At 41.5% G+C, this 13,538-nt stretch overlaps 1 protein-coding gene across 1 annotated transcript in view; it reads left to right on the top strand.

The window, feature by feature from the left end:
* The window catches only part of WDR70 (WD repeat domain 70), a 184,574-nt gene that overhangs the window by 130,412 nt on the left and 40,624 nt on the right, over window positions 1-13,538 (top strand). Inside the window, exons 11-13 of the mRNA XM_014457044.1 lie at window positions 2,558-2,657; window positions 5,372-5,456; window positions 8,432-8,570. Of these exons, the coding sequence (XP_014312530.1) occupies window positions 2,558-2,657; window positions 5,372-5,456; window positions 8,432-8,570 (324 nt within the window). The remainder of the gene's footprint in view (window positions 1-2,557; window positions 2,658-5,371; window positions 5,457-8,431; window positions 8,571-13,538) is intronic.

A 13,538-nucleotide genomic window follows, 5' to 3' on the forward strand; every position in this document is an offset into this window, starting at 1 on the left:
GTTAGGCACTATTTACATTCTTTATTTAAAAAAAATTTTTTAAATTGATTTCAGAGAGAGAGAGAGAGGGAGAGAGAGATGGAAACATCAAGGATTAGAGAGAATCATTGATCGGCTGCCTCCTGCACAATTAGGGATCAAGCCCGCAACCTGGGCATATTCTCTGACTGGGAATTGAACTGTGACCTACTGGTTCATAAGTCGATGCTCAAACACTGAGCCACCGCAGCCAGGCCCACATTCTTTATATATGTTGCATTAGTTAACTTTTGCTGCATAAGAAATTACCCTAAAACTTAGTAGCTTAAAACACCAAACATTTATTATTTTTTATGATTCTGTGATCAGTGGGCAGTACTTCTGGTCTGAACTGGCTTGGCTGATTTCTCCGGGGGTCTCTATTGCATCTGCAGTTAACTAACAGCTCAGACGGGGCTGGATGGTCTAGGATGGCCTCCCCCAATGTCTGGCTGTTGGCTGAATGTCAGCTGGTGCTACAGGGATGACTGGGCACACGACTAGTTATCTAGGAAGCTAGCTTGTGTGTTTCACAAGGTGGCTGGGTTCCAAAAGCAGCAAGAGGGCAAGTCCCAATGTATACGCCTTTATAGTAGGTGTACCAGATAATGCAGATTTTGTAATCAAAGAAAACACAATAATTTCAAGAGAAACATCAAAAGTGCTTTATTCAAAGTAATGTCCATCGCTAGCTACACATTTCCCCCATCTTTAGGTAATTTGTGGATACCGTCCCAATAGAACTTTTCTTGTTTTGAGGCAAACCATTGAGAGACCCAATTTTCCACTTCTTCATACGTTGGGAAGTGCTCTTACTAGGCAAGAGCGGGCCACCTCTGTAAGCCATGAGTGTTGCAGGGGGTCTGCAGATCCAGCATGTTATGGGCATCTGTCCAAATATCCTCTCCTTATGTTCCAGGGTCTCCAGTTTTCCCAGCGAGAGCCCTGACCTCAGAATACCAGACCTGCCTTGCTGAGCGTTCAAATGTCTCCGGAGCTCTATAAATCCACTACCAGAGCTCTCTTGTTTGTTGCTCAGCTGTGCCTGCTCTTCCACTGCAGTCCTTTGGAAGCAACTGAGTGGCCCTTGGCTTCTCCCACTTAGTCTTTAACTGTTACTGACCCTCGTTTCTCATTATCCCTCTGCGGGATATCCATGTGACTTAGAGTAACCAGCCAACACTATTGTCTTTGTTATTGTCCCTCCCATATCTTTTAAGTGCCTAAAAATCCTGTTCTGGTTACTGAATGATAACTGAGTGGCAAGATTAGTGTAGTAGAGTTACTTTTATAAGTCTGTGTTAGAAGCGACATTGGAATTAAAAAGACTACTAACATACTTTAGTAGAGGAGCATAATGTAGTGCCGCTCACTAGTTGTGTGACTTTGGACAAGGTACTCAAGTCTCTGTGCTTTAGTAAAATGGAAATGATAATGGTAGAACCTGTGGTGTAGAGTGGTTGTGAGAATTAAATAGGCAAGATAAAAAGGGATACAGTGGCTAGGATATAATAACCATTGTGAAAGGGTTAGTTAGCTGTCATCATCGTTCTCATCATCACCGACAACAGCATCATCCTGCAGGCACATTAAAGATGGTTCAAGCCTCACAGCCACATGCAGTATCTGTCTACTAGGCATACAGTGATATTTCGATGTAATAAATAGTATGTTCAGGTGTGATTTTTATTTATATTTACTTTCAGATAACTGTAAGAAATGGTCCCAATAACTATGTAATATGCTTTGTAAGTATAAAACGAAAAGCCAGGGGCTGTGGTTTTCTTTAGTTGCTCTGAGCTTACTAAGGCAGTCTGGGAAATATCTTCTACTGAGACTTATCTCTCTCTTTTTAAAAAATATATTGTTATTTATTTCAGAGAGGAAGGGAAAGGGAGAGATAGAAACATCAAAGATGAGAGAGAATCATGGATCGGCTGCCTCCTGCACGCCCCCTTCTGGAGATTGAGCCCACAACCCAAGCATGTGCCCTGACCCAGGAATCAAACCGTTGATACTCATGGGTTGATACTCAACCACTGACCCACATGAGCCGGGTACCTTATCTCTTTTTTTTGCCTCTTATTAAAGCAATTGGATGTTTTGAAAGCTTTTTGAAACATTTTTTCCCCCCAGAATAAAGAAAACCATAATCAGGTGACATTAATATTTTACATGCAGATGGATGTATATCATTTTCTGGATGATAAAGTGAAATATATGTATTTTTAATCCTCACTCAAGGATATTTTTTCCATTGATTTTTTTAGGGAGAGCGGAGGGGAGGGGAGAGGAGAGAAACATTGATGTGAGAGAGATTGGTTGCCTCCTGTTTGCATCCCTACCGGGGCAAGAGATCAAGCCTGTAACCAAGGTATGTGCCCTTGAACAGGAATCGAACCTGAGATCTTTCAGTCCCTGGGCCAACACTCTAACCACTGAGCAAACCTGTCAGGGCTAAAGTGAAATATTCTTGCCACAAAAATATTCTCATCTGAGTTCAGATGAGATGTTAACACTTTGCTTTCTTCTCTAACAGGTTCATCCTAAATTCCACTACAAACAGGCTCATGACCCGGGTACAGACACTTCTTGCGTGGCTTTTTCCTATGATGGTACTGTCCTTGCCTCTCGTGGAGGTAGGTTAAAAACTTTCTTTTTGATGTGTTTCCATATATAAAATGATCATATTTAACTCCAACAAATTTGCACTAATATTCTGGCACTTAGTAAAGCTAGTTTTGGCTAATGCACCTTTGCCAGTTTGATTGTTTTCATTAAAATGCATGTTCATCCTGGCAATATTATTTTATATAAAGGTATCAAGTAAAATTTAGAAAATATGTACTTTTGTGCCTAAGTTTTTATTTTAGCTTCAAATTCCTTATGAGTGAAGCCTCCAAGGATGACTTTGCCTCTGCCTTATGGAATTTTGTAGATGGAGTTCTATATTTTTATACCATTTTATAATTCTGGGTCTGGTATTTCAAGATCTTTATTGCTGACCATTAATCTCCCCCCCCACCCCGTTTAACCAGCACAGGTCCTTTTACTCCCAGGAATTCCATTCAGATTCCCTTTTCTTCAAAGATGCCTACTCAATTCAATTAAAAAAAACACACACACACAAAGGTTGGATACCTGGATGTTATTTTTTAATAGTTACATAACTCTTCATGGTCATATTGTATTCAACTACACTCATATGGTTGAATAGAGGTTGTTTGTAATTTTTTGCTAAATCTTTCTCACAAGGATAAGCTGTGCGTTGATAGACAGAAATAAGAGAATGGTGAGGGCAGCTTATGAGCAAAGCATTGTGGGGAAGTATAGGACATGACTGGGGACGTAGGCCCATTTGTGGGGAGAGAAAAGAAACAGCAGGGTCAGTAGGTTGGAGCCATGCTACAGATGCCCCAAAATATGACGTCGAGGAGTTAGTCTTTATTCTGTGGGCCAGATTAATCTGGCCGCACTACATGCAGTCATTCACTCACTCACTCAGCTACTATATATTGAACGACTGCTCTGAGCTAGCATTATGCTGGGTGATGGGTATACACTGTGAACATCATACACAGGGCTCCTTCCCTGAGAGAGTTTACAGCCTGGGTTAGGGAGCGGTGGACGCGAAGAGGAGATGTGACTTGCACCGCTCTCTCCCCAGTTTAACCAGGCCAGGTCCTTTTACCCCCAGGAATTCCATTCAGAGTCCCTTTTCTTCAAAGAAGCTTTATCCATTACATCACTCACATAACTAAACTAAGTAAAAAAAATACATGTGCCTGTATTTCCTATTTATGGTATACATGGCAAAGGTGGGTCTATATAAAATATGTATTTTGGTCCATCTATTCTAAACTGCTACTTGAGTCCTAAGATAACTCTTAAGTAAGACTGTATATACTCTTTACTTATAAACAGTGTTTCTTACCCCAAGAGGGTTTCTGAATCCTTGGGAAGATTTTTTAAATGATAAATGCTCTACTTAGAAATCTTCACATTCACTCTTGCCTTTTTAGAGTGGTATACCCAAATCTCCAAGGCAGAGTGGGGAGGAAAGAGGGAATAAATTAGAAGGGAGCATAGTTTGAAAATTCTTTATTGCACAATTCACTTTCTTGTCAAATAGGCCATTCTCCACCCAGTTGATAATCACTCCCTTAGAAGTGTAGGATGGATTCCATTTCAGTCAGTCATTTTGGTGATAATTCTTACCACCCCCTTCCATCCTGTAGTAACTATTGGGTAACGAGCAGTTGTCGACACAGCATGTGTGTTGTATTCCATCATTTCCCTTCCTGGGCGTCTACAATATGGCAGATGGAAGTCTATTCACCATAGTCCCCAGGGTGTTGTATGGTGCTCCTACTAGCTGCTAGGTTAGCTAAACTGTTTAATGGATGTTTTCTTACTGATTGAAAATTATGAGGAAGAATATGTAACCTTTTTTAAAGACTGAAGCAAAAAGGTGAGTCTTGCAAAGTTCTTCCTATGCAAGCAGGTCCCAGTCCAGCCTGTTGAGGATTAGCACACCTGCCTAAGTTGGGTCTCAGAGGAACTGTCACTGTGGAGAGCGGGGATTTTTATTGAACTCTCCACTCACCTCGCTTGCACCTGATCCTGATTCCGATTGGACCCGAGGGGTTGAGGCAGGTCTCAGCTGTGGACACTGGGGAGAAAGAACAGCAAAGACGTTACTTATATGAGTTTTGGCTTTCGTTATGGTCAGGAATTAGTTAGTAGCCCTATAGAAATATAAAAAAAGCGACTCTTAAAAAGAATATTCATGATACTTTATATAGCTTGGAGTAGTTGTACTTCCCAGCAAAGAAGAATGATAGCCACAGGTCCAGTTGGGCTGGAGAGGAGGTAGGCCCATGGCTCTCCCTTCATTAATGTTCATGGATAGCTTCACATACACACTCGATGGATAAAGAATCTGATGTGAGTTGAGCTATTTTCAGTCCTGATGGTTGTTAAACTGATATCCTCTTAAGAAGTCAGGTTGTGCTCAAGTCTACCACAGGGAACTACCATCTGCTCTAAAATCACTCCTTAGAGTGGATTCTCCAGGGTTCCTTCTACCTACAGATGCTGCAGCCATCTGGAAAGGAGTTTCTAGACGGCTAATGCATTAGCATATATCTTCTACTGTTCTCGCAACTACCACTTTCAAGCTCCCCAAACAGTTAAAAAAGGAAAACATGCCCATGGGCCTCTCCTTCCTCCCTTCCTCCCCTTCTCTCCCTTCCAATGGCTGTGCACTAAGTTTACAAACTCTAAGCTGGGAACGAGTTCTTTTTTGTACAATTCACTCTGCCCTTTTTTCTTCTTCTTTTTCCTCTATCAGGTGATGATACATTAAAATTATGGGACATCCGACAGTTTAATAAGCCACTTTTTTCAGCCTCAGGTCTTCCCACCATGTTTCCAATGTAAGTAGCATATTCTTAATATTTGATAAGCATAAGAGAATAGAAAAGAAATTATTCACCTCTGTGTTAATTTATATATGTCTTTTAGATCTTCTAGAAAAGGGATTTGAAGAGTGACTGAGATGGTGTTTTGAAAAATGCATTTTATTTTTCCTTTTCATTTTGCACATTCTTCAGACTGTAAAACTTTGAGGTTGTGATGACGTTTGTTCAAGTGTTTGTGTATATATATTGGATGCATGCATAGGTCTTTGGGTAGTAAAAATACTTTAAGGGATTGAATTGTACTCTTAATATTGTATAAATGACAGGGTAGGCCTACATTTTTGTTGTCTTCTAACAATTTAAACTTTTTATCATCAAAGCGAGTTTTTATAGTTAGTAAGCATTATTATATACCATTTCCCTTTTTTACATATATTTTTATTGATTTCAGAGAGGAAGGGAGAGGGAGGGAGAGATAGAAACATCAGTGATGAGAGAGACTCATTGATTGGCTGCTTCCTGCACACCCTCCACTGGGGATCAGAGCCTGCAACCTAAGCATGTGCCCTGGCTGGGAATCAAACTGTGACTTCCAGGTTCATAGGTTGATGCTCAACCACTGAGCCACACTGGTCAGGCCCAATTTCTTATCATCATTTACCTGGATTTGTTCAGACTATCTTGCTGTGGGTAGCTGAACACTGTTATCTCTACCTTACTAAGTTGAAAAGTGAGGCATTTAAGATATTTTTCTTAGGCAGCTGAGGTGGAATTTGACCTCCATGCCCTACAGTTGGTGCCTTAACAAAATTTCCGATTTTGGTAGAAATAAAATTTCACCTCTGTATTAAATAATGACCAGCATAGAGACATGGAGGTAAGGGAGCATCAGGTGCAGGATGCTGTGTGACAACAGAACTAACTCTAACGTGGTCTGTTGCCCACGGCATTTATCTGTTAAGACAAACAGATGGACAAACATGGATTAATAGTTGATGAGGTTTTTTGGAGCTATTACGCCTGCTACAAGTAACGCTAACTACATAACTTGTTTGGATCATGACTTACACTATTCCCAATCAGTGGCCAGACCTCTAATACCAAGACCTATCTAATCTAATAAAAGACAAAAAGGGTAATTGACCGTACCTTCGCTATGCTTCCCATTGGCTAATCAGGGCGATATGCAAATTAACTGCCAAGAAAGATGGCGGTTAACCGCCAACAAAGATGGCGGCTAATTTGCATATGTAGGCACAATGATGGGAGGCGAAAGGGGAAGGACAGTGATTGGAAACCGAGGCGGCAGGCAAGAGCCGGGAGGCAGAACCGGGCCGCCTTTGATTGGTGATTGGAGAAGCCACGACAATCCCACAGCAGGCAAGGGCGGCCCCACCCTGGCCACAGCTCAAGGGAGAGTACAACACGCAGTGCAGGCCAGGAGCCTGAGAGATCAACAGAGAGGGGTGCCTGCTCCAAGCCTCCACGGTGTGGCTGGGGGCAGGCCCCCAGCAGACACACACACACACACACACACACACACACACACACACAGTGCCTACTCTGAGCCTCCAATGTGGCTGGGGGCAGACCCCCAGTGGGGACACACACACACACACACACACACACACACACACACAAACGGCAACTGCTCCGAGCCTACGTGGTGCGGCTGGGGAAAGTCCCCAGCCGACACACACACACACACACACACACACACGGGACGCCTCCTCTGAGCCTCTGCTGCCAGACTGTGGCCATCAGTAGGACATCCACTGAGGGCTCCCGGACTGAGGGGCAGGCTGGGCTGAGGGAACCCCACACCCCAGTGCACGAATTTCGTGCACCGGGCCTCTAGTCATATATAATAAAAGGGTAATATGCAAATCGACCGAATGGCGGAACGACTGGCCGCTATGACGCGCACTGACCACCAGGGGGCAGACTCTCAACTCAGGAGCTGCCCCCTGGTGGTCAGTGCGCTCCCACAGCGGGTGTGCTGCTCAGCCACAAGCTGGGCTGATGGGTGGTGAGTGCAGTGGGGGTGGTGGGAGCCTCTCCCGTCTCCATGGCAGAGCTAAGGATGTCCGACTGATGGGCCTAACCCAGTGGTTTGCAAACTGCGGCTTGGCAAACTGCGGCTCGCGAGCCACAGGCGGCTCTTTGGCCCCTTGAGTGTGGCTCTTCCACAAAATACTGACTTCTGTGCATGGGCCACGAAGTTTCAGTCGCACTGTACGTGCGCACCCACACGTGGTATTTTGTGGTATTTTGTGGAAGAGCCACACTCAAGGGGCCAAAGAGCTGCATGTGGCTCGTGAGCCGCAGTTTGCCGACCACGGGCCTAACCCATCAGTCGGACGTCCCTCGAGTGCTCCCGGACTGCTAAAGGGCGTAGGCTGGGCTGAAGGGGGATCCCCCTCCCCCAGTGCACGAATGTCGTGCACCGGGCATCTAGTTGAATCATAGTCACCAATTAGGTTCCAGCTGTGCAGCCTGCTCCTCATTTTATGGTACTCAACTGGGCAAAACTCAAAGTATTGGAGCAGTGATGGTGGTGAAAAATACTCTAAAACTGGTCAAAGTAATCACTGCTTAGACATTAGTCATACCATGTCTGTTTGCATACAGATACTGTCGATGTCTACATGGAGTTTTTCCCAAACTCTGGTTCAAAGCACAGATTCTGGAATCAGACAGCCTAAGTTTGAATCCCAACGGCACCACTTACTTTTGTGATCTTGGACAAGGTTTATTTAATCTCCTCCTGCCTCAGTTTCCTCATTAGTAAAATGGGGATAATAATAGCTACCTCATAGGATTCTTGTGAAGATTAAGTGAATTAATTTAAGTGCTTGACTTGTTGGAAGTCCTATTTAAGAGTCACCTCTTGTTACAGTGACCTTGCTTATATTTTATTTAATTCACACAATATTGCTGCACTATTGTGGAGTCATAAGCTTATACTTACACACTCTTTTTGTCTGTAGGACTGACTGCTGTTTCAGTCCAGATGATAAACTCATAGTAACCGGCACATCTGTTCAAAGGGGATGTGGCAGCGGCAAACTCGTTTTCTTTGAGCGCAGGACTTTCCAGAGAGTGTATGAAATAGACATCACAGATGCGGTATGTAGATTTTTCTCTTTCCCAGCCTTGAGAATGAAGTGAAATTTGCCTGTTAGCTGTCTTTTGTTTTGTTTTTTTTAAATAGAACATAAGCCCTGGCCCCTTACAGTGCAATAGTAGCTCCTTTTTTCTTCATCACAATGAACTTAATTTCTGTTTAGTTATTTGGAAGTTTAAGACATTTCAGATTTAACTTATACAACTCAAAAAAAACCGCTTTAGTTTTCTTTACAGATTAATATGAGCACTATAATCCCAGCATTCATTCATTCATGTCCTGAGAGTGAACATGATATAATCTATAATAATAAAAGCATAATATGCTAATTAGACCAGGTGTCCTTCCGAACATCCTTCTGGATGACCTTCCGGACAAAGCCCGGGCTGCAAGGGAAGCCCGCCTGTTGGCTGCTGGAGGGAAGCCCGGGTCCTGGGTGCTGGAGGAAAACCGGTGCTGGCAGCCGAGGGAAGGCAGGCCTACTCTTGCACGAATTTCGTGCATCGGGCCTCTAGTAATATAATAATAGTGAAGATTCTCAGATTCTTTAGAAATATCTTATATCTTAAACAGTGCTCTTATGTAGGTTTCTCCAGTTGTTTTAGCTCTTTGTAAACATTTGAGACATATTAAGCACTTAAATGATTCAGACAATTGAACAACTGTTTTAAAATCACCAGTAAAAAGTTTCTCTCTAATATTCTAGCATTACTTTGGAGTCTTAATTGTAGGCCTACATTTGCAACCATGGTACAGTTAGACAATATAGAAATAACAATGAGACCGATTCTAGATGAGTACTTAAGTTTTATAGATCTAATCTCATGACATCATTTGAAGTGTGCCAGCACTAATAATACTTTTTTTGGCATCCAAGAGCCAACTAAAACAGTAGAATTAAAGAAAAACACTCTTGATTCTATCAACTTTAATCTCAAGAAATAAAATTATTATAATTGAGCTATTCTGTTATGCCTCTCAATGACTGTGCATTTCAGTCTATTCATGGTATTGTGTTTTTAAATTGTAAGTTAAGTGGAAATGTAATAAATTGAGGGGTGCAGGAGTATGATCACACATTTAAAGGCGTGCTGGGTTTCTGTAGTACACAGAACATGCTGTCTGCTATGTAGCTCCGAGTTGCTTTTCTAGATAGATCTTTTTTTCCATAGCGCTTAGCACCACCTCATCCATTGTATATTTGTTTGCTTTTGTCTGTCTCCTGCCACCAGGATATATAAGCCCAGGAGGGCACAAATTTTGTCAGTTTTTTTCACTGTGACATCCTCAGTGTTTAGAAGAGTGTCTGATATACAGTGAATGATATAAAGTCGGCCCTCGGTATCCATGGGTTTTGGAACTGTGGATCAACCAAGCTTGGGTTGAAAATATTCTAAACAATTGCAGAAAGTTGATCCCCAAACATTTCAGTATAACAACTATTTACATGGCATTTACATTGTATTGGGTTTTACAAGTAATCTAGAGATGGTTTAACGTATAGGGGAGGGTGTGCAAATACCATGCCATTTTATGAAAGGGACTTGAGCATCTGCGGATATTGGTGGGGGGGCAGGAGTCCTGGAACCAATCCCCCTCCACCCCTGGAAGGATGACTATATTTTGGAGTGGAGGTGAGTAATATATATTGTGGAGCACAGGTGTCCTTGGAGAGTGAGGCAGGAGAGAAGTATCAAGAGATGGAACAGCAAACTGACCTTAGACACCATAACAAGAAGGTGACATTGTGTTTGGCTTTTTTTTTTTAAAGCTAAGGAATGGCACTAGGTTTTAAAACAGTTCTAGGGTTTTAAAACAGTTAATTTTTACTGAAGTGTGAAGGTTAGATTTATAATATTCGATGTTAATTTATATATGAATGCTGAAGTTTATAACTTGAGAGACTGGATCAGTGTTCTGAGAAATTAAAAAAAGAAAAGAAAAGAAAGGAAGCAGGTTTTTGAAGAAAGACAGTGAGTTCTGTTGTGGGTATGTTGAACCTGAAGTACCTGTAGGATGTCTGGGTGGATGGGTGGATGAGTTTGGTGCTTAAGAGAAAGAAGACAGTTTTGGGAGAAGCATTTATAATTCATAGTTAAAATGTTGGTTGCTGCCTGGCTGGTGTGGCTCAGTGGTTGAGTGTCGACCTATGAACCAGGAGGTCACAATTTGATTCCCGGTCAGGGCACATGCCCGGGTTGCAGGCTCGATCCCCAGTGTGAGGCGTGCATTGATATTTCTATCCCTCTTTCCTTCTCCCTTCCTCTCTGAAATCAATAAAAATATATTTTCAAAAAATATTGTTTGCTAATGAGTTAGATTAAGGAAAGGGCACAAACGAGAGAGAAAGTGAGCCCTAGGAAGCCAGAGCATTTAAGGGATGAGCAGGTGAAGAGGAGCAAACAAAGGAGCCGGGTCAGAAGCAACTCCAGGGGTCCTCAAACTTCGGCCCGCAGGCCACATGCAAATACAAATATTGTATTTGTTCCCGTTTTGTTTTTTTACTTCAAAATAAGATATGTGCAGTGTGCATAGGAATTTGTTCATAGTTTTTTTTTAAACTATAGTCCGGCCCTCCAACGGTCTGAGGGACAGTGAACTGGCCCCTTGTTTAAAAAGTTTGAGGACCCCTGAACTAGACCATCTACTGAATTAGAAAAGCCACCGGCAGATTTGGAGATCCATCTTGATAGATGGATGAGAGAGAACTTCAAACAGGGACAAACCACATACCTTTCAGGGGCCTTTTAAATCATTGATTTAGGATTTGTTTGTCTTTTTATTGTTGTTAACATCAGACAACATTGTTTTCTGTTTATATAGTAGAATGGTATGTTAAAGAGACTTTAAACGGCCTCTTTGATCTGTTTTCTCAAGTTTTAAGTCTTCTTAGAATGAGAGAAAATAAACAAATGCATTCTTTGGGGTGGATAAGGGGTGGACACTTTAGTGGTGTGCTTGATGGCTAGGCACAATCAGTGGTGGCCTTAGGTCTGTCCTAGATGTATCCATTTACTGCAATAAAGTGTGATTGATTGTATTATTTGTGCATCCTCTTCTAAAACAAAATAAACTCCCAGATAGTTATGTTCTAGAATGCTAAGCTCAACAAGTATATGGAGGCAAACATGGTTTTCAGTCAGGGATATTAGAATCTACATAATTAGTTTCCTAATAACTAATAACTGTCCTACAATCTTCACAATAAACAGCTTTTAAAAATATAACAATTATACTTCCCATATTTATTTTTGAAACAAACTTAGAAAAAAAACTGGTTATAATTTTGCTATCTGTATTGTCATATGCCCTGAAATTTTTTTCCCTCTGTTCGATGTTGAGATTCTCAACTCTCTTCAGTAAGAGATGGCAAATGTTTAACATTTATTTTTTTTACTGTATGCTATTTATACACATTTTATAATTCTGTTGTAATTCTTTTTAGATGTTTTCGTTGTGTTTCCTTAAGTTAAAGGAAACACGTGCATATTCTTCACATATCTAATTCTTTGTGATTTGCGTGGTGTAATTAGCCTCTATCTATGATGAATTCCAGAATATAACTTGAATCTTGAATTTACACCCTTACTGTCGTTTTTGTGGAAGATGGGACAGACTTTTTATATTGTGTAAAAGGCTTTTATTACCTTACTAGAGGCCTGATGCATGAAATTTGTGCAAGAGTAGGCCTTCCTTCCCCCGGCTGCTGGCACCAGCTTCCCTCTGGAACCCGGGACCTGGGCTTCTCTCACAGCCCCGGCTTTGTCCAGAAGGTCGTCTGGAAGGACATCTGGTCTAATTAGCATATTATGCTTTTATTATTATAGTTGTTCTGTGATAAAAGTATAGGAGTGAAAGAATGGAAAAAATATAATTTGACCCTTGCTGGTTTGGCTCAGTGGATAGAGCGTCGGCCTGCGGACCAAAGGCTCCCAGGTTCAATTCTGGTTAAGGGCACATGCCTGGGTTGCGGGCTCAGTTCAGCATGTAGGAGGCAGCCAATCAATGATTGCCTCTCATCACAGATGTTTCTATCTCTCTCTTCCTCTCCCTTCCTCTCTGAAATAAATAAAAACATATTAAAAAACAAACAAACAAAATATAATTTGAAGAAGATACATCAATTTAAAAAATTATTAAGAAGAAACATGGAAAATTTTCAACCTTTTCAAAATTACTGTTCTTTTAGGGAATGCTTTATTTATTTTTTTAAATTAAATCTTTATTGTTCAGATTATTACATTTGTTCCTCTTTTTTCCCCCCATAACTCCCCTCCTCCCAGTTCCCGCCCCACCCCCGCCCTCACTCCCCACCCACTGTCCTCATCCATAGGTGCACGATTTTTGTCCAGTCTCTTCCCGCATCTCCCACTCCCCTTTTCCCCCCAAGAATAGTCCATTCCCTTTCTATGTCCCTGATTCTATTATAATCACCAGTTCATTCTGTACATCAGATTATTTATTCACTTGATTCTTAGATTCACTTGTTGATAGATGCATGTTTGTTGTTGATAATTTGTATCTTTACCTTTTTCTTCTTCCTCTTCTTAAAGGATACCTTTCAGCATTTCATATAATACTGGTTTGGTGGTGATGAACTCCTTTAGCTTTTCCTTATCTGTGAAGCTCTTTATCTGACCTTCAATTCTGAATGATAGCTTTGCTGGATAAAGTAATCTTGGTTGTAGGTTCTTGGTATTCATCACTTTGAAAATTTCTTGCCATTCCCTTCTGGCCTGCAAAGTTTCTGTTGAGAAATCAGCTGACAGTCGTATGGGTATTCCCTTGTAGGTAACTGAGTTTCTTTCTCTTGCTGCTTTTAAGATTCTCTCTTTGTCTTTTGCTCTTGGCATTTTAATTATGATGTGTCTTGGAGTGGTCCTCTTTGGATTCCTTTTGTTTGGGGTTCTCTGCGCTTCCTCGACCTGTAAGTCTATTTCTTTCACCAGGTGGGGGAAGTTTTCTGTCAT

This window comes from Myotis lucifugus, unplaced genomic scaffold (assembly GCF_000147115.1).
Source record: "Myotis lucifugus unplaced genomic scaffold, Myoluc2.0 scaffold_68, whole genome shotgun sequence".
Taxonomy (NCBI): domain Eukaryota; kingdom Metazoa; phylum Chordata; class Mammalia; order Chiroptera; family Vespertilionidae; genus Myotis; species Myotis lucifugus.